Consider the following 26,233-nt stretch of genomic DNA (forward strand, 5'->3'; position numbering starts at 1 on the left):
GCATAAATCTACATATAAACCAGTAAACCGACAGCAGATTATATTAAATACAGGCCAAAATCAAGACAATTTTCTCACAGCTAAAATCGTGATACAATTTTTAATATTTTTCTCGATTACACCAACTAAATTATATAACATATTGTTTTATTGCCTCGTGTTTATTTATAAAACAAAATATGAACAAACACATAAAAGTAGGTGTAACAACTGTAAACAACACACTTACAATGCACTTCACCAACATACATAAAAAATACGAACTACAGAAAGATTATTCAATGACAGTTGACGGAGACGCACGCAGCCAATCACAGTATCCTCTGATGGTCATGTGACTGAACCAGGAAACGTGAATCGGCTGCGTGTGTGAGCTTCTTTCGACACGCTTCTGATACACGGTGTGTTTGTAGTGACTGAACTAATGGCGCCTACAGGTAAGATACACATAACTCTATTATCATGCTTAATATCGCCTTACTATGATATGGTATCCATAGTTGGTTGGTTATAAACCACAGAATGCAGGTATTGTGCCTTGTAGCTCGTTAGCGCCGTGCGCTAATATTCTGTGAGTCATCTGTGTTGTTTGGGTCAACTGGTACCGCTCGTCTTCACTTCCGCCCTGCGGTACCGAAACTGAACCCACGGCACTGATACAAAACAACACAAACTCATTCATTACATTGGGCCCAGGTGTGCGTGACGTGAATGTATCAACAACTGTTACATATGTCGGGATTCGCTTTCCATTCAGTTACAATGTGTCATCATGGTCAAGTCACGTTATAAAAGCAGGGTCACTCATCTCGTTTGGGCCCTGAGATTAGGGCCCAGTTGCTTAAACTTGTATCACTTGTGTCTTGTCAGATTTCTCTAAGACCATCATACCTTTTTATGTAACTGATTCATTGAAGTTATGAATAATCTTTAAGAAAAAATATATGATTAACTTGACTAGTCTAAGCATTTAATGCAACTGGCCAAAGGTCAACAAACAAATATCCGTTAAAGGGATTGATCACGCAGAATAGAAAATGAAAGGTCTTTCATCAGTGTCTCCCCCCTCATGCTGCCTCAAACGTGTATGACTTTCTTCTGCAGAAAGATATTTTGATAACCAAACAATATTGGCCCTCATTGAGTCCTTACCATAGTTTTATGCCTATAAACAGGCAGTGATTGGTTAATGGGAATCATGTATTAGGCTTATAATAGTGTGCATATTAAGTTGTCTCTTAACAAAGGTTGAATTTTCAGGTGAAGTTGTGTTTGGCTCCGGGGATCGGGTCTGTGCGGACAACCACTTGCAATGGGATTTAACTCCGGACCAGATCAACCAGCTTACCAATGAGCTTATTGCTAAAACCAAAAAGGTGTACGACACTGTGGGCGCCCTGGACTTGGCCAGCGTCAGCTATGAGAACACTCTGAAGGCCCTCGCTGATGTAGAAGTGGACTACACTGGTACAAATACTTAGTTTTGTAAAGATCATATTTATAATCTACATGTAAGGTGGATGGTATGTTGATTTTAGGGTTGTGGAGAAAATGTGTAAAGGTCACATTTCAGCTCAGAAATGATTTTGCATGAAACAAAATAAGTACATCTTAATTTTGAGAGTTGTTATTTTCCATTCTCTGACATTTTCACCTTAACGGTTTAGTCCAGGATGGTGATTTCAAAGTGTAACTTCCCTTCGCTTTCCTGCACATTTTGTAAGCACTGCGGCACAAAAACAGTCATGAGTATGCAGGAAAGTTGTATGCAGTGATGCACACCATTCAGCACTTTTGACACAAAGATACGCTGACCAGCCTGTGGACTGCACTGTGCTGGACTTGTTCAGTTGTTAGTCTCACTGAAATTATTCTACAATTGTTCCCGGAAAACGGAAATCAAAATACGACACAACCACTTCTTCGTTTCATTTCTTCATTCAATGGATAATATCACTATTAATAAACACAAGTACAACACAATTTCTGATGGTTTACAGTTTCATATCTGTTTGAGTAGCCAAAATGACCTAATTGAAAGTTATTGTTTTTTGCAGTCCAGCGGAACATGTTGGACTTCCCTCAGCACGTGTCCTCATGCAAAGATGTCCGCACGGCCAGCACTGAAGCTGATAAGAAGCTGTCAGAGTTTGATGTGGAGATGAGCATGCGGGAGGATGTTTATCAGAGAATCGTGGCTCTGGAGGTGAGCAGGGAGCAAGCTTTAGGTTTTCAAACAAAAAAACTTTGGAACTGAGCTCGGACATCTGTTCACAGATGAAATGGCCCAGCATAGTCCGAGCGAATTACGATTTCGTTTTGCGTTTGGGTGTAAAACGAAGCTCAAATGCTGAGAGACCGTATACTGTTTTCAAACATTCCAACGTCCCTTTGTTTTTTGAGGTGGGGTATGGGCTAAGAATGTAAAATTAGCCACTGTGCACCTAATCTCAAACAACAAACATGATACAAGCTGTGATACAAGATCAGCAAATTTGTGTTTAATATGTATTTTTGCCTTAAATGTTTTTTTTTAAAGGATACAAGAGGGAGTTTGGTTTGCAGCGAATTTTCATTTGGACCAGAATTTGTTTGAAATCATGTCACAGAATGTCGTTTCTCGATTTGAATGTAATATGCCGGGCCCTTAAAGGAAAAGTCATCCCAAAAAATTGTCCCCATTGACTTTCCATAGTAAGAATAAAAATTACAGATCAGGGTTAGAGTCTTTTTTACCAGTGAATCAATAAATAAATAAAAGATAAACATTCAATTATTGCTACAACATTATAATATCACATCCCAAAAATTTACATGAAAATTAATGAAATTCTCACCCCATGAAATAATCACAACAATGTTTTTTATACTATGTGAAATTATACTATAAATGTGACTTTTTGTACATTGTATCCCTGATTTGATTTCATTTTTGGTTCCCTGTTTACAGAAGAAGCTTTCAGATGGTGGTTTGTCGACCGAAGCCAAGCGTTACATGGAGAGGCTCATAAAGCTGGGTAAAAGAAACGGCCTCCATCTTCCAAAAGAGAAACAGGAGGTCAGATGTTCGGATCTTTCGTCTGTTGTGTAATAGCAGTGCCTCTTTTGCCCAGAATTAAGTTTCATCTTCCCTGTAACAGGAGATCAAAAAGATCAAGAAGAAGCTGAGCAATCTGTGTATCGATTTCAACAAACACCTGAACGAAGATACAACCATCTTGACTTATTCTCGGGAGGAGCTCGGTGAGTAGCTGGAGGATCGTTTATCATCTTATTATTGTAAAGTGTAACCGTTTGCTGAAATGTTGTGTTTTGCAGGAGAATTTTTTTTGTAGGCAGACTTTTTCTTTGGTTTTGATGAATGAGACATGACTGGTGTGAATGCTTTTGCTATAGGGGGGCTCCCTGAGGATTTCCTCAACTCTCTGGAGAAGGATGAGTCTGGAAAGCTGAAGCTAACTCTGAAGTACCCTCATTATTTCCCCACCATGAAAAAATGCTTCGTCCCAGAGACACGGAAGAAATTAGAAGAGGCCTTTAACTCGCGCTGTAAAGAGGTCAGAAATCTCAGAAATGCTTTCAGTCTGTCACACTGTGTGTGTTTTAAAACTGAATCCAGGTGTCTTGACCTTTCGGTTGTAATGGTTCATCCAACAGGAGAATTCTGCTATCCTGAAGGAGCTGGTGGAGTTGCGCTCTCAGAAGAGCAGCCTGCTGGGCTTCTGCGCGCACGCCGACTTTGTTCTTGAGATGAACATGGCCAAATCCTCCAAGAAGGTCGCTGCCTTCCTTGGTAATGAATAACAAAATTACCTGTAAATGAACATAGTTTATCTTTCTCAGCTGTGTGATAATAGTTATCAATTATCTCCATATCTTCTCTGTCCGCTGCAGAGGATCTGTCCCGTAAGATGAAGCTCCTGGGTGAGGAGGAGAGAGCGGTGATCCTGAAGCTGAAGGAACAAGAGTGTAAGAAGAGAAACCTACCGTTCACCGGAGAGATTCACGCATGGGACACGCGCTACTACATGACCCAGGTGGAGGAGACCCAGTATGCCGTGGATCAGAACCTGCTGAAGGAATATTTTCCCATGGAGGTGGTGACTCAGGGTCTGCTGGGCATCTATCAGGAGCTGCTCAATCTCACCTTTCAGCAGGTGGAAGATGCCCCCGTCTGGCATGATGATGTCACATTGTACTGCGTTAAGGATCGCACCTCTGGACAGGTTGTGGGGCAGTTTTATCTAGATCTCTTCCCCAGGTGAGAGCTTTGTGTCTTTGACGTGTCCGTAATACAGTTAATCTAGAAATGGGACCCTTAAAAAGTTCAGCCCTAGTGGTGGTGTCGCTAAACTGACTCCTGATTTCTTTATTTCTACAGAGAGGGCAAGTACGGCCATGCAGCATGTTTTGGCCTCCAGCCGGGCTGTTTGCTCTCGAATGGGACCAGACAGATGTCTGTGGCTGCCATGGTGGCTAATTTCAGCAAGCCCACCGCAGACGCCCCGTCCCTGTTGCAGCACGACGAGGTGGAAACATACTTCCACGAGTTCGGACATGTGATGCACCAGCTCTGTGCTCAGGTCTGCATTAAGTCCAGTGCTCCTACAGTTTGCATTTCACTGTTTTGGCCGTTGTGTGAAGATCACATAGGTACCTTTTTTTTTTTTTTCAGGCTGACTTTGCGATGTTCAGCGGGACTCATGTGGAGCGAGATTTTGTGGAGGCACCGTCTCAAATGTTGGAGAACTGGGTTTGGGAGAAAGAACCTTTGCAGCGCATGTCCAAACATTACAAAACCGGAAACCCAATCCCAGAGGAGCTTCTGGACAAACTCATCAAGTCTAGACTCGCCAATACAGGTAAACATAAAGACGGAACAGACAGTGGACTTTCCCACACACAGAAGTGTAAATTCAATCACAATTGCTTCAACTCTAGACCCACATGTAGATATGGCTTTGTAAAATGGACATTTTGTTGGTTTATTGAAAAAAAGTTAATACTCTCATTTAGATAAAAGCGTCCACTACGTGAGTAAATGGATACGTTTATTTTATAATGTCATCCTTGGTCTTTTTATGAAACTAATTGATTTATGTTATTTCTAAGAAAACTATATTTGTGGTCCTTGATCTAACTTTTAAAGGTGAGTTTGCTTCACCTTTGAAGGGGTCATATGACAAATATTTTCGTTTATTTTAGATGTAATGCTATGTTTATACACAATTTAAGGTTCATACCGCTGTTTACATGTTTGTATCTCCTCTTTGCTCCGCCTCTCTGAAACATTTTTAACAAGCTCATCGCTCTGAAAAGCGAGGTGTGCAATGATTGAACAGTTCACTAGTTTGTGTGATTGATCGAATACTGCAAGCGTGTGAAGGAAATGTAATGCCTCTTACCATATCTGGAACATCATGTTCCAAAGCAATTGTACTGACAGGTGTGCCCACCTTACTTGCTTATACATTTGGGCCATCTTAGTCAAATCATACCATGAACTGATGTAGATATGTGGGGGTGTGGTGACACGAGGCGTTTCAGCATTTGCTTTTAGATAGAATGCATCTTTTGTTCATACACTTTAATTTTTGCAATTTTACGTGTCTAATACATGCATGGGCAACTTATAACACACCAAAGACACAGAAAACATATATTCACGCCATATGACCCCTTTAAAATAATTATTTTACTTACTGTTTATCAGGGCTGTTTAACTTGAGGCAGATTGTTCTGGCCAAGGTGGACCAGGCTTTGCACACTAAGACCGGGCTTGACGCCGCTGAGGAATATGCCAAGCTCTGCCTGGACATACTGGGAATTCCTGCCTCACCAGGTAAAATAAGAATTTGATTGAAAATGTTCAAAAAGTAATGGGAACGTTTTTAGACATCTGATAGACCAACTGGTTTTGCTAAAAATAATTATGAAAACAAACATACTTTCAATCAAACATCGTTTGGTGCCACTGCCAAGTAGATTCAACCTGTTTAATGTAAGCATTAAAATACCTAGCTAGCAAAAATTGATGGAACATATTTATTAAACAGACCTAATTGTTTTATTTTGAATAACACATGTAATGCATTCAATCAAATGACGAATAAAATGTTTTATATCTGCAAGTGTGTATAATCAAAACAAAGTGTACATGTATCTTTGATTCTAAACTGATTCATGCAAATCGTCAGACATACAAAGTATTTTAATTTTGCTTCACTTAAATAAATCACAAACATAGTCATAGACAAACACTCGATGGTCAAATAAAAGGTACAAAATCAATTTGATCTTCACAATATTGCTGCAAATCATTCCCAGTATATTACATCATCAACTTGATGAGGTGAAAGAGAGGCTCTCACACCCTATAATCTTCGTAAACCTTTGATTTTCTGGTTTCTACAGGGACAAACATGCCTGCCACCTTTGGTCACTTGGCAGGAGGTTATGATGCTCAGTATTACGGTTACCTGTGGAGTGAAGTGTTTTCAATGGACATGTTCTACGCCCGTTTCAAACAGGAAGGCATTATGAACCCCAAGGTTAGTTAAACCTACAGTGAATGGCTCATTACAAATTTAGTGGTGATACTTTAAAATATGATCAGATATTTACCCATATGTTTATTTATATCAGATTGTTACTGTGCTCTTGTTTATACTTCTGTGTGGTGATTTATTTGTAATATTCATATTTTTTTTTATTTCAACTTGTGTTCTTGTATTTGTTAACAGGTGGGTTTGGACTACAGGAAGTGCATCCTGAAGCCCGGAGGCTCAGAGGATGCCTTCGATATGCTGAAGAAGTTCCTAGGAAGAGAACCTAAACAGGATGCGTTCTTTCTGAGCAAAGGACTCACGGTGGAGGTGGAGCCCGGCACACCCTGTGCATGCTGACTGCTTAATGGCTAGAATGAGCCGTCAAAAACCTCAGAAAGACTGAAAACTCCTTTAAAACTCATGATTCACGTATTAAAGCCTTTCCCATCCCAGCACTTCTCAAACAGTTTTTGACAAAATGAAAAAATTGTAACAAAAGCCGTCTAAAAACATGGAACAAAAACAAATTGTCTTGACTCCTTTTGTTTTTTTGGAAATGTTGCCAGTGCTTCATTAGGGCAACACCTCTGAAATCCCTTCAGGGATTTCATGACAATGACATCATATAGATGTCACATACATGGTACTATCTGTGTGAAACTCAACATATCACCAGGAAAATTGTATTGAATGATCACCGAAAAAAAAGGTCCATGTCATATTTCATAATACTCAAATGAAAGCAAAGTAAATTTAATGTGGAATCAATGTTTATAATAATGTTTGTAACATTGATTCAACATTAATTCAGTTTTCTTTACTATCTGCATTAATTGTTTTTTTTAGGAAAAACGAAACATTTAGATTTTTTTGTGCATTGGGTTTTTTTGGTCAATATTTTTACTACAATATGAACTTCAAATGCAGTACCAATGCTCAAAGTATTTATCACATTGTGGTAAAATAAGTTGGATGAGAAAATGTTATTTAAATGTAATCAATATAATATGACTTGGGCATGTTCTTGACAGGTTGCGTAAGATATGCACCCTATTAAAAGTTGAGGTTTTAATTATTTTTCTCAACAGTTTGTTGCATATTTATTGCACAATCTTGCCTTGGGCAAATGCAGATTTGATACTGACTGAAAGCATAAACCTGTCAGCCGATTCCTCTGTGACTTTAAGCTTGAGTTATTCTCTCTCAGGACTGAGCACATTAGAGATCCGCGAAGAAAACAACTCTGTGTAACAATTAACACATTCACAAGCCAAATAAAAAATCACCTGCACCTCTGGCACTGAGTTTAGTGGCAATGCACTTTCACACAAATGCATTTAAAATGGATTTATATTGTTGTTAGACAAGATTTTTTTGACTGATATAATGTGAAATGAAATGCAACAGTTTGTGCACGTCTACACATTAGGTTAATTAAACATGGAGCAGCTGCTGGCGGATCTCTGGGGTCTGATCTCTGCCTCAGGCAGGGGCTCGTAAACACCGGCTCTCTCTCGACGTTACTGATCTCAGTGGATAAAATGATGGTTACAGAAGAGAACAAACAAATGAGATTGGGCACACCACAAGAGAGACGCTTTCCAGTCCTTTCAGTAGGATATTGTTTCTTTTTTCATCATAAATGTTTGGAATTCCAAAATACTTTTTTAAATAGAAGTAATGCTCAGTGGTTAAGTGCATTAGAGGTTGTGTGGACAGGAGCACAGAGGATCAGGAATATTTGAAGTGTGTTTGTCAGGATGGCTGTGGTCGAAATGACTGAAGCTCTTGGACTTGAGGCGTTAAGGGGACAGAGCGCTGATGCTCTGCGGCCTGTTTCTAGAACAGTGCGGGTGTTCATCAGCTACACACTCTCAGGTGAGATTTCTCGGTTAATGTAGTCTTTAACTTATTTTAATGTTTAATTACTTGAACAGGTTCAAACATCAATGGAATCTCTTACATGCCTTTAAAATTACTACAATAAAAGTCATTAACATTTTTGTAGATGTAGATTCTTAGTGTTCAAATATTTAATCTGCTATTGAAATTGCTCTGAGATTGTAAAAATATATATTTTTTGATTTATTGTGATGAGTCGGTGACTGTGGTTATTGCACTTAATGGGATACCTTACTCAAAAATGCCAATTCTGTCATTTACTAAACTTCCAGTTGTTACAAATCTGTATAAATTGCTTTGCTCTGATGAAAACAGAAAGATATTTGAGAGAATGCTTATAACCACATAGACCCCCATTAACTCCCATTAGGAAGTTATTTTTCCTTTTTCTCTTCCGTTGAACACAAAAAAAGACATTTTGAAGAATTGGAGTCAATGGGGTCGAGATCTTTAGATCTGTTTGATTACAAATTTATACAGATTTGGAACAACTCGAAATTGAGTAAATGATGACAGAATTATCCCTTTAAATTGTGATTGACTGTTTCCTTGCTTTACAGTTCTCATGTCTTTTATTCTCATATAATAAGGTTTCAACTCAATATTGAATGACTTGTAGTAGCTTTGCAATGTGAGGAATATATAAACTGTAAAAAATGTTAGTCAAACCCCAATTTTACAGATGAAACTGTCTGATGTACACATAAATAAGAAAAATTGCATAAGAATATGAATGCTTTTAACTTTTAGATGTTCACTTTTAGTATGTTAGGAACAAAACCATTAGTTTATTTTTTAAGCTGAGACACTTAGATATATTTAAAGTGTATAATCATTATTCCAAAATAAACCCCTAACATCTTAAAGTGACACAAGTCATATAAACTCACCCCGCTTTTATTTTGCAATATTGAGTCTTTACATCTGATTCAGATCAGTTGTCCTTTGAAGCTTGTTAAACCTACTATGATGAACTTTCATGACAGATATGAAAAGTGAGAGAAATGCATTCTGGGAGAAGGCATATTCTGAGTTGCAGGCTCACTGTCAAAGTCTGGATCTTGTCGCTGAGGTTTGTGCTTAAAATTTCAAGTATTGTTTACTGGTGAAAGGAAACCATTAAGCCATTTGAAAAAAAATGACTGTCTTTTCAAAAACAATTATTATTTTGGTTTATTTTTAATATAAAGAAGAAAATGTCAGATTTTGTTCTATTCTCAAAGGTCGTGGATTTCAGATGGGGAGTGCGTGACATCATCACCTCCGATCACATGACAGCTGAGCTCTGCATTAGAGAAATCGAGTCCTGTCAGAAGATATCAAATGGGCCAACGTTTATTGTATGTAATTTCAACTATTTTACACTTTTTGGCTTTACACAGCAGGCTTGGGTTTCTTCTTTGCATTCCTATAACACTGTATCTCTGTTTCTCCCATCAAGGCTCTTCTTGGCAATCAATACGGCCATCGTCCTGTTCCTCGGCAGATATCGGAGACTGAGTTTGAAGTGCTGGTTGCGAAACTCTCCAAAGATCCCGAGAGTTTAAAGCTCCTCAACCAGTGGTTTAACAAAGACAGCAACTCGATCCCACCCACATATATTCTGCAGCCAATCACAACTCATTATCCTCATTACGATGACAAGGGGTCTGACAACGCAAAGCTGCGAGATAATGATATCATATCTTGGAATGTGACAGAGTCACGGCTGCTGCAGGCTCTCCGCACTGCTGCTCTACAAGCTGAGAAAGATGGATACATCAGTGTAGAATCCAAGCAGAAGTTTCTCAAGTCTGGTGAGATATGATGACACATAGTATAAAAACAAAGTTTAAATTATTGTTTTTTAAATAACGGTTGGGATAAAATATAAATTATTCGTGAAAAAGTGTAGGATCACTTGAATAAAATAATAATAATGTTATTATTTTTATTAGATCTATTATGATGTTTATTTACCAATTTCAAATAAATATGCAATTTAAATTATTATTATTATTGTAATTATTATTAGTAGTAGTAGTAATAGTAGTAGTAGTAGTAGTAATACGAACCAATTATTAAAAAACAATTATTATTTTTATTTATAATAAAACTAAAAGAATAAATTATAGTTACTATTACTATTGATATTATTACTATTATTATTATTATTATTATTATAAACCAATTATTATTGTTATTAATAATAAAAATACAAAAATATAAATTATAGTTACTATTACTATTATTATTATTATAAACCAATTATTATTTTTATTTATAATAATACAAAAAATATAAATTATAGTTACTATTACTATTATTATTAAGATTATTATTATTATAAACCAATTATTATTGCTATTAATAATAATAATACTAAAATATAAATGATAGTTTTTATTACTATTATAATTATAAACCAATTATTATTGTTATTTAAAATAATACTAAACATATAACTTATGGTTACTATTAATATTAATATTTTTATCATTATAATAAACCAATTATTATTGTTATTAATAATAATACTAAAAAGATAAAGTATGGTTACTATTATTATTATAATTATTTATTTGAAATAATGATTTGAACATTTTGTTTTGAATATGTGCCTTCACTTATTTAATGTTCTTATTACATGTGTTTGATAGTCCTGGAGTATGAGATGGATCATGGTTTCCTCAAGGCACAACAGGATGCTTCAGCAGTGCTCTTTATCCGTGAACTTCCTCGACTCAGTAAAAGAGAATGCAAGAGAAACTTTGCAAAGTTCCTTTTGGACGTCACAGCCGATGGCCTGCTGGACACAGAAGCCCGCGAGCTCCTTGCCGACCTGAAGCAACGTGTTTCCAACACGGGTCACCTTCAACCACTCTGCATGGAGCTCAGCAAAGGAGCCATGGATCCGAGCCATAAGGAACACAAGGAATACCTGAGAAACATGTGTGACCAGGTAATATCTCAAATGAAGGAACTGATCGGCAGGCATCCACCTCAAAATTCAGGAGATCAGAGATGGAATTGGCTGAAACAGGAGATCTTCCATCACTCTGTGCTGAGGATGGAGATGTGCCCCGAGTTTAGAGGCAGGGACAGTGTCATGGGAAAGATCTGCATCACCATGTGGGAGTCCAGTATTGGAAGTCATGAACCGCTGCTGATTCATGGACCTTCAGGAGTGGGTAAAACAGCTCTGGTTTGTAAACTGGCGCACGATATGCGGGGTGTCTTGGACCAGCGGGCGGTGGTGGTTCTGAGGTTGCTGGGAACATCTCCGCTCAGCTCGGATGTTGATTCTGTTCTCCGAGGTGTTTGCCTTCAGGTGTGTGGAGCTTTGGGGTTGCAACTCCCGTACCCGCATGTTGCCAACACACATGAGGAGCTTGTCAAGTTCTTCCGTTCCATGTTGGACCACGTGTCCAAACAAGGCGAAGCACTCCTGATTATTCTAGATTCAGTGGAGACGCTGTTCAAGACGAGCAAGGACCATAAACTTGATTTGATACCCAAAGATATCCCACCCAACGTGCATATAGTGCTCTCCGTTTCAGACGACTATGTCGAGAAATGCAAAACTTTGGTTTCAGATGAGAAAAACATCTTCAGAGTTGAACCTTTCACGGCCGATGAGGGAAAAGATATGATTGATGATTATCTGAAAGCGGCAGGACGTCAGCTGACCTCAGAACAGTTAGATGCCATTTTACACTGCTTCCAGCAGAGCGGAAGTCCATTGCATCTGAAACTCATGCTGGACGCTGTCAAACATTGGCACTCCTACACCTCCATGTCCAGTGTTCATCTGGGCATCACTGCACAGGAAGTGATGACACAGTTTGTGCAGTCGCTTGAGGAGAAACACGGGAGGAAACTTGTCAGTCATGCGCTGAGTTTCATCTCTTTATCAAGGTTAGTCAGATTTTGGTATGTTGAGAAAGAAGAATCTAACCTTTGGATAATAGACATCTTAAAATGTTATGAAATATACGATACCTTGTAATAACCGTGAATTCAATTAGTGTTATTGAATTCATTTAATCCATTACACTGAAACAATATCCGGTTGAAAAAAACTTGCAGCTGGGGCACCAGATAAACATATAATAATAATTATTGTAATAGTAAAATATGTTATTTTACACCAAACTGTATTTGCAGTTATTTTTGTAATATTTTTTTATAGTGTACAGTACTCTCACAATATCAGATTTTTACTACATTACTACTATATACTACATTAGGCAAAATAATCCACAATAATGAACGTATCATGATATACTGTATACAGTGTAAAAAATCACGTGAAAAAATGACATTTTCCTGCAGCTTGGTTCCAATAAAATACCATAAAATACTGTTACGTTTTTTCATTTAAAATGACATGTATGTCTTGAAAATTTGCATACTATTTCTTTAATTTGATGTTTTTTTCACCATATTTAAATATTACCATTTTTTAACTGTATATTGAAATTGAATATATAGTTGATGTTTTTTCTGTCAACTGAATTTGAATTGTGTTTATTTATTTATTTATTCTTTCGCACTCACAGAAAGTTTGTAACCATTGTGGCTCTTACGATTCTTCAATTCAAAAACCAAAATTCGGTCATCATTTACCTCATGTCATTCCAAACCTTTTATGACTTTCTTTCTTCTGCAGAACACAAAAGAAGGTATTTTGAAGAAGGTTGATAACCAAACCCAGCGGCAGCACCCATTTACTTACATTTACATTTAGTCATTAAGCAGACGCTTTTATGCAAAGCGACTTACAAAGAGTTTAGGGAGCAATAAGCGATAAATCATATAGGAGCAATACTACAGTAGGTGCCAATTCAAAGTTACTGGTTTCAACAAAAGCTAGACCATTACCTGTTGAGAGAAAGGGTTAGTGATTTTTGTTTTGTTTTTACTTACATTGGTAGAGTGGGTAACGGCGTTGTTCGGTTACCAACATTCTTTAAAATAGTCATACGTGTTTGAAATGACATGAGGGTGAGTAAATCATGACAGAATTTTCATTTTTGGATGAATTATACATTTGAAATGAAATGAGTACAATATGACCACCCACAGTTGAAGTGTTAACCAGATGCTGGTGCTTAATAATTAACAATATTCTAGTGTAGTATTAACACAATTACAATAATCACAGTTATTCATATCACAGTCATTATGAATACCAGTAAGCTTTGCCAACTCTTCCCTCTTACTGAAACTTGTTAAATTATTTTTGTTATACGTTTTGCATATCGACAGACATGGACTATCAGAAGCAGAGCTGCAAGATATTCTGTCTTTAGATAATGATGTTCTGGCTGAGATATATAAATACTGGCTTCCTCCCAGTCACACGCTTCTGCGCTTCCCGCGCCTTTATTGGTCACGTCTCTTGTACGACCTGAGAGATCACCTGATGGAGAGATGGGAAGGTGGAGGTATTCTCCTAAGGTTTCGCCACAGGTACAGGATTGCCCGGTTTTCTTAAACCTGACGTAATTACATACATTTTCTTGTATGGATCACACACTTTCATAACAGTCCTGATCTGAATTTCTACCCTTTTCAGGCAGTTCTCAGAGCTGGTAAGAGACAGATACCTGACTCGTGAAATGAAAAATGATTTACACGGCATCCTCGCCGATTATTTCTCAGCGAAGTGGAGTGAGGGTCATCTCAGACCCATCCTTCTGCCCTCACTGGGCACACTGCTCAATGCTGACAGAAAGGTATTTATTAAACCTATGAAATCTGAAATAAATGTGCTGTAAAGGGACATTTCACACAAAAAACAATTTTTTCATCATCCGTCAAACACTGACCCCCGTTAAATAGAAAAAATATAACTGGCTACTAAGAAATTCCTCAAAATATCTTCTTTTGTGTTTCACAGAAAGGGTCATATAGGCCTACATATTTTGAACGACACGAGGATGGATAAATGATGAAAGATTAATTTTTGGGTGAACTATCCCTTTATTGCATCTCCAGCCTGCATTTTGCTGCTTTATTCTAATTCAAATCAATATTGTTTAGTTGTGAAAGGTACACAAGGTAAAAAACATATATTTTTAAGGTACCACCTCAGCCCTTGTGGTTCAACAAAGAAGCCGGCAATATGCGGAAGCTATATGAACTGCCCTATCACCTCGCTCTTGCGGGAAAATGGGAGGAGCTACGCCAGTCAGTGCTTGGTGAGTTTTGACACCAAAATTCAGTGTTGCGATTAAATATATGAGAAAAAAACACAAATTCGCATTTATTCTTACAGGGAGTCTGGATTGGTTGTGCTGTAAGACTCTGATGTGTGGTGTGGCGTGTGTTATTCAGGATCTCTCTGTCTGCACCCAGCTCACAGACTGTCACGAGATACAGATGCTGAAAGAGACTTTTGTGCTGTTAAAGCCCATGTTAGATTTTAGTGACGGTCTTGTTGGTAGGTACTGGGTAATAACAAATGGGTGCGTTAAAAATACAGCTAACTAACAAAATAAAACACAATAAAAAACATGATTTTTGAATCTTAAAATATACAGATTATATACAGATGTAAAACAAATACAATAAAAGTGCAGTCTTCTGTATCCATTTTAGTTTATGTTTAAGTGATTGAGTATTTTGTGAAGCTGGTAAGCTCAATGGTTGCTTCTGCCTCATAGTAACAAAAATGTTTTTATTGACATTCCGTCTATTTTTGGAGCAAAATTTGAAGTTTAAAAATATACTTATTCACAGTGTGGTTTAAATGTAAAATGTTATTTCCAATAATTTTTGTCAAATAAGCATTGTTTTATTTATTATTATTTATTTATAATTAATACTATATCAATTATTTTAAATATTGATAATTCTTTTCTGTGTTTTTTTATTAAAACTCTAAGTCTTTTCTAAAGAAGTGGGGATATTTTAGTATATAATTTACACATCACATTCATAATGTTTTCTGATTTCATTACTAATACTTTTGTTTTGCTGCTCAGTGTTTAGAAAACATGACTCGATTGATTGATTTAAAATCTTGATTTAACTTGTTCTCTCATCGTTTCTTTAAGATCCCTCACTGTTGGTCACAGAGATCTTCACTAGACTGCAGGCCCTCACTGATCTCTACCCGTCTATGATTGGTCAGCTGTGTTCTCAGTGCATCGACTGGTTTAGTTCTTGTACCGACCCAGTGCTCGTGCCCAAATGCAGCTTCTTTCAGGCCCCTGGGGGCCCGCTGAAGACCACCCTCACTGGATTTACAAAAGGTGTATAAAGATCTCAATCTTGCTTTGTATCTTACTGTTAAAAACACCACAAGGTTGTGGCTTCACATCTGAAATATTTTTCTATGTTGATTTATAAAGGGGTGAGGACTGTTGTTGTGTGCTCAAGGAGGGAACTGCTGATAGCAGGTTCAGAGGATGGACAGATCATCGTCTGGAGCCTGAGACATCTACATATTCTTCACACTTTTTCTGGCCACACGGGTTTGTTCTTGGCAGTAGTTCTACAGCACGTCATTGCAAAGACGCTTTGAAACATGTTTATACAAGTGACAGATTAAAACCATGATATAACATTGATAGTTATAACATAAGCAATGATATTTAAAAAAAATCTAAATAAATGTTATTTTTGTATTGTTACAAAATTAAATTTGAACTTGTTTTAATTGCATTATTTGAAGTCTGAAAAAATACCAAGCATTTTTTTAGCCTTTCATTTTGTGAAAATAAATGTTGAATAAAAACATTTTTATGTGAGAATTTTTTTATTTGAAATTTTGGAGAAATGTTGTTAGTAGTCCACAAAATGAAACAAAAATGAAAATGTTACCTAAATACATACCGAGTGAATTTTTTAATCAGAAAAACTCTCTTAATCTCTTATTTTTTCACAGCTGTATATATTAACATAATTTAGTCTAAAATTGCATCTTTTTAAAATAATTCAGTGGGTCTGATCATCTGGGCAATGCTGTAGTTTGGCAAAATGTGCATTGCAAAGAGCTTTAGTTTCTCAATTTCTCTTTTTAATCAATTTTGAGTCTAATCATGATAGAAATGATTTAATATCTATTAAACATGTATCACAATGATATAATAATTTATAACTATAAATTAATTTTCAAAATTGTATTATTTTTTCCTTCCACTTTGCCAAAATAATGTGTGGTCAAGATTATGATGATGAACATATCTTTGGTTTTGACATGGTGATGAATATCTTTCTCTCTCTTTAGCGGGGGTGCTGTCCCTGAAGCTGACAGATATAACCAACAACTGTCTGTCTAGTGGTGTCGATGGCACACTGAGGAAATGGTGCTTGACCAGTGGACAACAGCTTTTCTGCATCCCTAGTGCAGTTTCTGTCCAAACACACACCTCTACACACATCCACATGATTGAAGAAAAGAAGATTATCCTAACCAACCTAAGTGGTCAAGTATGAAATATTTTTTTTAGGAATGAAGTAAACATTTACCCTTAAATAAAAGTGTACTTTTAATAATTTATGCCAGAGATGTTGTTAGTCTATGTTAGATAATACCTCTCCTCCATCCTCTCATAGGTCAAAGCTTGGCATTTGGACACTGCAGAGCTCCTGTATGACATCCCGGCGGAGGTGTGTTCTGTTCTTGGTGTTGTGGGGGATTCAGTTGCTTGCATGTGCAGCGAGGGGGCGCTATGCTTTTACGACACATCCACCGGCATTCAAAATTCCCAGACAACTCTACCCTGTTCAAACCACAGCGTCACCTGTTCCCTGACCCTCACCAAACACTCCAAAATCCTCATTGCTTTTGGAGAGGGCCGTCTGCATTTGGTATGTAGGTGTAATGGTTTTAATAAAATCCAAGCGAAATGCTTCAATTCTGCTTTATTGAAGGTGTTTGTTTGTGTGCAGGTGAGCAGTCAGACTGTCCAGTCTACAGTTGATCTTCCCTCTTCGGCTTTGTTCCTCAGTACATCTGAAAATGAGAATCTGCTGTTTGCAGGTGTTTTTGCTTTTTACCGTTTTTCCTACATTAATAGTGATAACAGGGTTGAATCAAAACCTCAACAAATTCAATGAACACAATAAAAATTGGGGAAAATATTAATGAGATGAGAGACCTCATCACCACAGGTTTGACAGCTTGGCTGTTTAAACATTTTGTCACACAACAAAATAGAAGGATAATAGCAGTAACAGAGGCGCTTTCTGATGCTCGATTTGTCCTCTTCTTTCAAAACATTTTGAACACAGTTCAAGCTTTATACTGTAAGTCATATTCATGTCTTAATGTAGACATGACAGAAGGATACTTTTCTGACATAAATGACGGTTACAGGGTTGAACCAAAAGTTTGACAAATGCATGGAACACACTGAAACAATTAAACACAATAAAAACTGTGTAACCATAAAATGAGTGTAGATACCTTATCATCAATGTTTTGACTGCTCAGCCAATAATGTTATAGATTTTGTCATGTTACAGTTTTGTTTGAGAAATAGAAGGAGAATAGCAGTAACAGAGGTGCTCACTTTGTCAGAACAGTCCCCTTCTTTTAAAACATTTGTAACAAACAGTGGCGGTTCTACATTGAATCACTCCCCGGGCGAGATCCGCTCTGGGTGCCCCCCATCTACTCCCACCCATCCGAGAGAAAAAAAGCCATGTTTTACCATAACTATATAAGTGTAAGACGAACCTTATATTTCTCAATTGCACAAATCCTTCAACAGAACATTTTAAAAACACAATTCTGCACAAATCAGTATAAGTTATCAGAACTTAAATATACTCTATGTACATAAATGTTGCAACATATGTACATGATGTACATATGTATCATGATGTAACACGACCAGAGCACAACAACATTAAAATATTAAGAATAATATACAAATAAAATATAGAAAAAATATTCTAAATAGCACAAATCCTTCATCACACAAAAGCAAATCTAATTATTACACTATTGCACTAAGAACAGAAAACACAAACTAAAACCTGACCTTTCTGGCCTTCCTTAATGCAAAATCATCAATAATGTCATCATACGAAATCTGCCCCCTATTGAGTTATTGATACTGATGATAGGAAGGCCAGTGAGCTGTTCTTGAGACATGGTTGACCTCAGGTATGACTTGATCAACTTTTGAAAAGCTCCTCTCTGCTTGAGCCACAGTGACTGGCAGAGTAAGTGTAATCCTGAGAGCAGTCCAAAAGTTGGTGTAGATCTCTGATAGATCCTTATCATGCATAAAAGTGATAAAATTCAAGGAGGCTGATGGTTTTTAATGGCTGACCAGTGACAGAGGATTCTCCAAAATACTTTAGAAGTGCCCATGAATTTGCAATTGAAATTGACATCAAAAGACAGTAGGCTACAGTATAACTCTTATGAATTGCAAATTTAAATAAACATGCCCTTACATGCCAAATGTCTGTCATGACTCATTAGACGCTTTATTAATATAATCTAAGGGAGGAACAATTAGCTCCTTGGTTACTGCCTCAAATTATATTCTTTGTCACGCATCAGAGTTATAGCAAATGTTTGCCTTTGAACACATCCAGACATATGTTAATTTCGTTGGCTAATTACAGGGCCCAACATTAACCCCAATGATGGAAATAAATAAGAACTTTACTTGTAACAGTTTTGTTGCAAAGCACAATCTTATGGTGAAATTAGATCTCGTGTTTGTTGAGTTAAGACCGAATTATTGTTGTATAAGCATCATAGCAAGAAGGCTAACAAACGTAAGAGTTAACGTTACCACCCATTAACATTAGCCCTTCATTGATGATGGATAACGTCACCGTAATCATACAGAGAGAACGTAGTTACATACCTTTATCTTTTGCTCCTTTCTCCGCTTCTACTTTGATTTTTTCTTATATTGGGCACCTGACGGCTTAAACCTTTTTCTCTCCATCGCTTTCATGTTTATCTGGCACTCGACAATCAAGACTAAACCACTTCACCTCCACATAATCGTTTTGGATTAACTTTTTTTATTAGCCATTTCACACACAATGCAGAAAAAAAACGTGGAAAAATAGGCCTGTGCTTTAAAATTATGAATGAAATGTGCGTTATTTAGAAGAAAGTCAAGGTGTGACTGATTTTAGCCCACTAAATGGGCCCCCCTCCTTGTCCGCTCCATTTGGGAGAGGTGAACTGTCCATCAGGGGATCAGCCCCTCCCCTTTACAGTTTTCACACAGCTTCTGCGCTTCTCAGCAAGCAGGGGCGGCGATTTGCCAATTCCCCACACAGACAGTTATATTATACATAATAGAAAACTGCTTTGCGGCGCGGATTATTTTTCTTTTTCAAGTGCTTGTGCCGCCCCCCACGTGTCGTGAAAATTTGGCGCCCCGGGCGGCTGCCCGGTTCGCCCGTGCCTAAACCGCCACTGGTAACAATTGTCAGTTCTACTTTTAAAGTCATATTTATTTTGTCATATTATTTTTTTACTGTACATGACAGAATTCAGTTTTTCTACATTGGTAACAGGGTTGAACCAAAAGCTCAACAATGCATTGAACACAATAAAAATTGGGGGAAAATGAGCCTATACTTTATCACCACCATTTTGATAATGTTAAACATTTTGTAATGGCACTGTTGCCTTTTATGAATAGAAGTTTAACAGCAGTAACAGAGGAGCTTCCTCATGATTAAATGTGTTTTAAAGATTTTCTGACATTTTCCAAGAAGGAAAGTTACTTAATTTGGAATAATATGCATTAATAATTTGTGTGTGATAAAACCCAGAATGTGCATCATACCCACAAATTGAGCTACATAAAAACACAGCAAAATTGTCGTTAATGTTTTGTAATTCCCTTCACTGATGTATTTGTGTGTTTTTCTCTCATCCTAGGATGTGACAGAACATTGTGCGTGTTCCTCCTGACACCGACCTCCAAACAAAAGGTTCTGGACCTTCAGCACGATGCATCGGTCCTTTGTGCAGTCTCAACGAGTGACAGTAGTGAAATTATCACGAGCGCTCAGGATCGGATCATACGGGTCTTATTAATTGTTTAATCTCTCTAATCACAAGCAGGCATCTTATCTCACTTTTATCTTTTTGGGGAGTTAACCTTATTGTTCTCTTCAAGGTTTGGAGTGTGACAACAGGAGCCCTGCTGGACTGGATTGGTGGAATGGATTCTGTCGTTTCCTCATTGGTTGTACATCAGCGCACAGTTATCTCCACATCTGTTCTCAACAGCTCTCTCAAAATATGGCACCTGGACTACAACACTAAGTACAGGAACAAGAGCAGCATCCCGGCGTACTGCCCCCTAGTGGTCTTGTCAAAAGACGGCGATACCGTTTACTACATCAAAGAAGGCAATAAATCGGAGGTGTTCATGTGGAACTGTTCGGAAGGTGAAGCATATAATTATAATATGTTTAAATGTTTTATGTATGATTATAATGAATGTGTTTTATGTATTTTAATGGAAGTCTTTTTTTTTACTTTTAAAAATACATTTCAAAACAAAATCCACAAGTTTAAAGGTTGAAATCTGTTGACATGTATAACAGGTCTTCAGTCAGGTAGTATGGACATCTCCTCAGAAGTGTGCTGTATGGAATTAGCCCAGCAGAAACGTCTACTCTTCTGCGGCCTGCGGACCGGCACCATCTTCATTTACCCCCTGGACCTTATCCCAGAAACTCTGTGCCTGCCCCCTCCAGAAAGCCTACCCATAGTACGCAGCATGGCCATCAGCCCACGAGAGGACCGAATTGCAGTGGCGTATGAGGATGCTGTCTGCCTGTTTGAGATCACGTCGAGGGATAGTTTCCCATGTGTGGACGGCCCGTTTGAAAGATATTCCCTGTGTATGCTGCACTCCCCCATTTCTGCCATGGCTCTGCTGTCCGACTGTAGGCTGCTCTACGGGACATTCGGCGGTGAAGTGGTCATCTATGATTTTAAGAACGCCACAGCGGCCGAGCTGGATCATCACGGCTATGGCATCACCTGCATCTCTATGAGCAACTGGGACTCGCATGCTCTGATCGGCTCTCAAGACTGTGTGCAGAAGTTGTGGAATTTGAGCCCCGTTTTGCTGGATCACACCATGGAGTATAAGGTGAGGACTGAGGGTTGCTGTTATTGTGCTTAAAATAAAAGTTCTTCCAAACATGAAAATTGCTGCATTATTATCCCATTTCATTTCAAACCTGTATGACCTTCAGTGGAAAAGAAAATAAGATATTTTGAGAAATGTCTCAGAGGTTTTTTTGTCTATACATAGTCAACGGGGTCAGTGTTGTTCGTTGTATTGTGCATAAATGACTTGGGGGTGAATAAATGATGACAAAATATTCACTTTTGGCTGAACTATCCCTTCACTACTGGCTTTATTGAGTAAAAGAGGAAAAGTAAGTTGGAAGCTCATTAGTGACATTTTTTCCTCTTTTTATCCCTAAGGGTTTTTATTTTGAAGGGGTTCTGTGTGCTGTCTTTTCAATAAATGACAAATACGTCTTCACTGGATCTCTGGACAAAACCATCAAAGTCTGGGATGTTGGTACAGGTGAGCATTTGAATATATTATATACACCAGATCTCCCCCAGAACAAAGATAATTATGATTTCCAAAAATTAATAAACATTTCTGTTTGATTTTAAATAACTTGAATATTATTAACCTAAAACATGTTAACATATATAAAACAATAATATTTTTAACATATTATTTGATAAATGTGTAATAAAGAAGAATAGAAAAATACTAAATGAAAATTAGAAGTGTCGTTTTGCAGCCTTTAACTGACACAAGCTTAAGGCAAAATTATGAACCGAAAATAAAATGTTTAAATAAACAATAATAATTGAATAATAAAACAACAAATTTTATAATACAAAAAATAAATAAAATGTTATGACAAAAGTTTAAATTACTTAAAATTGACATGAAAACCAAAAATAATTTAAAATGATTCTAAATATTGACTGCCTAAAAGCATACCAATCCCCTTATTTTGTTTTATTTGTTTATTTTTGTCTCCTGTAATTTTTTTATAAAATAAATTTATAAATTAGGATAATAAGCATGGAATGTACTGTCAAGTCATGTGCTTTATTTCAATGTGATCATTTCATTTCAGGGGGTTTGCTGTACATTCAGCTTGTCTACTCTCCAGTTATAAAGATGATGGCACACAAAGATGGATTTGTAGCTATGTCCCAGCATGGCTCCTTCATCAAGGAAGGCTTCAGCTGTCCAGACAGCATCAAACCAGAATACAACCCCCTCCGAAACTTTAGAGCACATTACCGCGTCACCTCTCGTGAGAAAAGCCAGAGCGTTCCGCACACCGTGATCAATGATCTCCAAGACTACAATCCTGCTCAGTTCACCTTCATAGGCATGATGAAATCCAAACCATCTAACACATGTGTTGTCCTATGAGGATTGTTATCTATAGTGTCGGGATAAACTATGTCATGTAGGCCTACTTTATAGTAATTTAACTGTTTTGTAAAATAGCAACAGGGACTTTTCTAATACCAACTTTTTTTTAAACATAGTGGCATAGTGTGACCAAACATTACAATGTTATTTTTATGTCTCATCATACACTTCCTGCCAGACAGCTGAATGAATTGTAGTTTTAATTAAATGCACTGATATTGTTTGGCTATATTCTATAGATAGTTTGTTGATTCATTTGATTTCCTGCGCAAACGTTCCTACTTCACACTTTTGTCTTTTAGTGACTAAAATTCAACTTACTTGTTTGTGACTTTGTTTTTAACATCGTAATATAAATTTGAGTCATCATACAATATAAAAAATGTCATTATAAATATATCTGTTTTAATGTCTACTTTTTGTTAGTGGCTACTTTTATTTTTAAAGTATATCATGTGTATAGCTGAACTACTTTTAATAATAATGGGAGTTTGTTTATTTAGATGCTATTGTTTTGAAAAGCCTGATGTTATTTGACTAAAACAAAGGCAACATATTGTAATAAAGGTTTTATTAACATAATAGATGCTATAAAAAACAGAATAATAATGAAAGTTTTATTTATTTTTATATTTTCTGTAATCACAGTTTTAGTTTGGTAACTCACAGTATATTTAAAGAGTATATTTACAATTGAAAAAGTGTTATATTGTTATTTCAAATGTGGCACAATCATTAAGTCTTATTGCAAGCGCAAAGGGGCAGATGGGTTCATAAAAGTAGAAAATAAACAGTCAAGTTTGCTTGCTATTGCAGCAAAGGTTTTGGCTTCTTTTTCTGGTTTTCCTCTCTTTCTTTTGAACACTTTTGATTTGACGGAGCTGTACCACAGCAAGTGACATCATACATATCTGAAAGAAAGAAAATTAAATGTCAAACCTCAAAGTAGTTGAAAGTTTGCATATTTCGTATGGGCCGTCAGTTTAGTGATTCAACACATGCAGCTTAGATTTGAAATATATTTATATATGTGTGATGATAATACATCTTTGATGATGATACATCTTTTGTAAATAAGGTTGCTGTCATATATAAAGGGAAGATTGGTGAATAAGTCCAGTAATATACAGAACTCTTATTACTATTTAAGGTAACACCTGCAGTGGGATCCAAAGATCTAAGACCACTTGTAATATTGTTAAAACACAGAACATTCAGGAAGAAAAACTGAAATAAAGTGACCTGACCTCGAGGAAAAGAAGTACGAGAGTCATCCCTCCCACCAGCAGAAGGTTCTGTTTTCCCCACCATATGATCTTATCTAAACAGCCGATGGTGTAGATGATACGAACAGCTGCATTTATCTTCATCTTCTGAGTCTCATAGCCGCACATGGAGTTAAACACAGTCTACATATATAGCACCAATGGTCAGATAGCAACGGTCTTATTTGAGGTAGATGCCCCCCAGAGAGTTGAAATTGTAAAGTATATCTTACATGATACACAGAAAAGCTCAATAATAATATTTGACAAAATCTCACCTCATTCTTCAGCCATTTACAGCAGGAGAAGGGCACGCCGCCGGCCTCCAGACTGGGGTTATGGTCAGAGAGGTTGAAATATATGTTTTTAGACCAGTCAGAATGTGAATTCACCCCACAGCATTGGAACTGCAGAAGAGAGATCGGTTGTGTGTTTTTTCTAGCAAAGTTATCACCAGCGGGATATAACAAAAATACACACACGTTTATTTACCTTTTTCTGTGCAAAATCAATAACATTTTCTAAGTCCTCATCGTCTCGATAGCGCACTATCGCCTTCATCATCAGCTGCTCCGTTCTGTCTTGAACCTACACACAAGTATTAGAATTAATCTGTCCAAACATATAGATGTCATAACTTCAGCATTAATCCAAAGATTGTATTTGTGTGTCTGTATAAAGTCTTAACACTACCTTGTCAGTGAAGATAAGGCACAGCATAGCAACAGTTATTTGAAGCAGAAGAATGCCCAACACAATTCCTACAAACTGGACAGATTTTTTTTTAATATGTGAAAATGATATATAGTTACTTTGTAAAGTTTGATATATCGTCATTGTGGTCACTTTATTAACCAAAAGCTGGTGCAAAAATATAATATTATAATTTAAATAATAATATTGTATTAATATGTGAGAATAATATTTTAATGTATAATATTATAGTTATAAAAGTAGAATTGATTAATATGCCCTTTTTGCAAAAAAACAACTTAAAGAGCCACTGCTACAGAAATCAATCAAGCATTTGTGCAATTTGACTCAAATCTTTATGGCTACTGAGATAAAGCACTTTTTACAATTTCTTACTGTGTTCAGAAGCACTGAGATGTTACGCAGAGCTCCAAAACACCCAAAGAAGGTGATGGTAAACATAAGAGAGCCCACAATGATCAATAACAGCGCTGGATCTGCGATCAATGTGTCTACCACATCTGCAAAACATGAATATGACACAAGAATGACAGCATTACACTTTCAATAAGAATGCAATCACAGTGCTCAACAAATCTGAAGCTTGTGCACATTAAAACATGAATATGACAGTGTATAAAAATGTGAAGAAGTTTAATAGAATACGACAAGATGCTTCAATTAAATTACAAGTCATTATAAAACCGAAATATTAGGCATAATAATAATTAATACCTGTTTCTTTGGCAATTTTTGCGTAGATTCCTACAGCGATTAAAACAGCACTGAATACCTGACAAACACCACATTTGTTACAAATATCTGTTTCATAAACGCTTGAATAGAAAAAGTCCTAAATACAAAATCATGTTTTTTGGAGGGTAGAAAGGTACATCATTACATTAAAATGTAGCTACTATAACCTGCACTCATGTTCATAAACTCCAGTAAGCTCCATACATGCAGCAGAAGTCATGCTCTTACCCAGAAGATGTAGCAACACACAAATAACGTGTACTTTATGGCTCTGTATGTTTTCTCTTTTCTGGTTTTCATGTTATCTCTGTGATGTGAAAATATGAATGCAGACTTTCTTCCTGTAGTTTTGTAATCCCCCTCGGTTTCATCACAGACGTGTAACTGCTTGCCTGCTGCAGTTGTACACATACCTGTGTGACTGAGCAAAGTGAGCATTCCTACTAGAGTTGCCTCAATGCTGCTTTTCAGGACCAGAGAAAGTATCTAAAGTGGCATTTTGGTAACAACGCCAGAAGAGCAGTGACATCTAGTGGTTCATACTGTTTATAACAACACTCAGTTCATTACATTGTGAAAACTGCTGCATGTTCTTAATACATGACCTAGTTTTTATACTGGCTGCAACCAGAAGAAAACCTTATTTTACATA

At 36.9% G+C, this 26,233-nt stretch overlaps 3 protein-coding genes across 3 annotated transcripts; 2 read left to right on the forward strand and 1 right to left on the reverse strand.

Moving 5' to 3' along the window:
- Positions 1-351: 351 nt before the first annotated feature.
- Positions 352-7,845, forward strand: thop1 (thimet oligopeptidase 1). The gene is made up of 13 exons (XM_056735661.1): positions 352-437; positions 1,261-1,467; positions 2,058-2,206; positions 2,951-3,058; positions 3,141-3,243; positions 3,397-3,557; positions 3,658-3,793; positions 3,895-4,261; positions 4,382-4,583; positions 4,676-4,862; positions 5,714-5,842; positions 6,415-6,551; positions 6,744-7,845. Exons 1-13 carry the CDS (start codon positions 425-427, stop codon positions 6,903-6,905), a joined length of 2,061 nt encoding a protein of 686 aa, XP_056591639.1. The 5' UTR covers positions 352-424; the 3' UTR covers positions 6,906-7,845.
- A 463-nt stretch (positions 7,846-8,308) lies between these two features.
- On the forward strand, positions 8,309-23,100 carry nwd1 (NACHT and WD repeat domain containing 1). The gene is made up of 19 exons (XM_056735123.1): positions 8,309-8,426; positions 9,437-9,522; positions 9,674-9,790; positions 9,892-10,246; positions 11,090-12,347; positions 13,701-13,904; positions 14,011-14,170; positions 14,518-14,635; positions 14,713-14,877; positions 15,494-15,691; positions 15,791-15,913; positions 16,669-16,871; positions 16,998-17,260; positions 17,342-17,424; positions 20,311-20,459; positions 20,552-20,855; positions 20,985-21,538; positions 21,880-21,985; positions 22,560-23,100. The coding sequence occupies exons 1-19, from the start codon at positions 8,309-8,311 to the stop codon at positions 22,862-22,864; spliced, it is 4,869 nt and encodes a 1,622-aa protein (XP_056591101.1). The 3' UTR covers positions 22,865-23,100.
- Positions 23,101-23,473: 373 nt separating this feature from the next.
- zgc:113223 (uncharacterized protein LOC541424 homolog) lies at positions 23,474-25,946 on the reverse strand. The gene is made up of 8 exons (XM_056735258.1): positions 25,810-25,946; positions 25,561-25,618; positions 25,222-25,346; positions 24,826-24,900; positions 24,625-24,720; positions 24,411-24,539; positions 24,115-24,276; positions 23,474-23,778 (listed from the first exon to the last, which is right to left on the reverse strand). Exons 1-8 carry the CDS (start codon positions 25,879-25,881, stop codon positions 23,662-23,664), a joined length of 834 nt encoding a protein of 277 aa, XP_056591236.1. The 5' UTR covers positions 25,882-25,946; the 3' UTR covers positions 23,474-23,661.
- Between the last annotated feature and the right edge of the window lie 287 nt (positions 25,947-26,233).

This window comes from Triplophysa dalaica, chromosome 21 (genome assembly GCF_015846415.1).
Source record: "Triplophysa dalaica isolate WHDGS20190420 chromosome 21, ASM1584641v1, whole genome shotgun sequence".
Classification (NCBI taxonomy): Eukaryota; Metazoa; Chordata; class Actinopteri; order Cypriniformes; family Nemacheilidae; genus Triplophysa; species Triplophysa dalaica.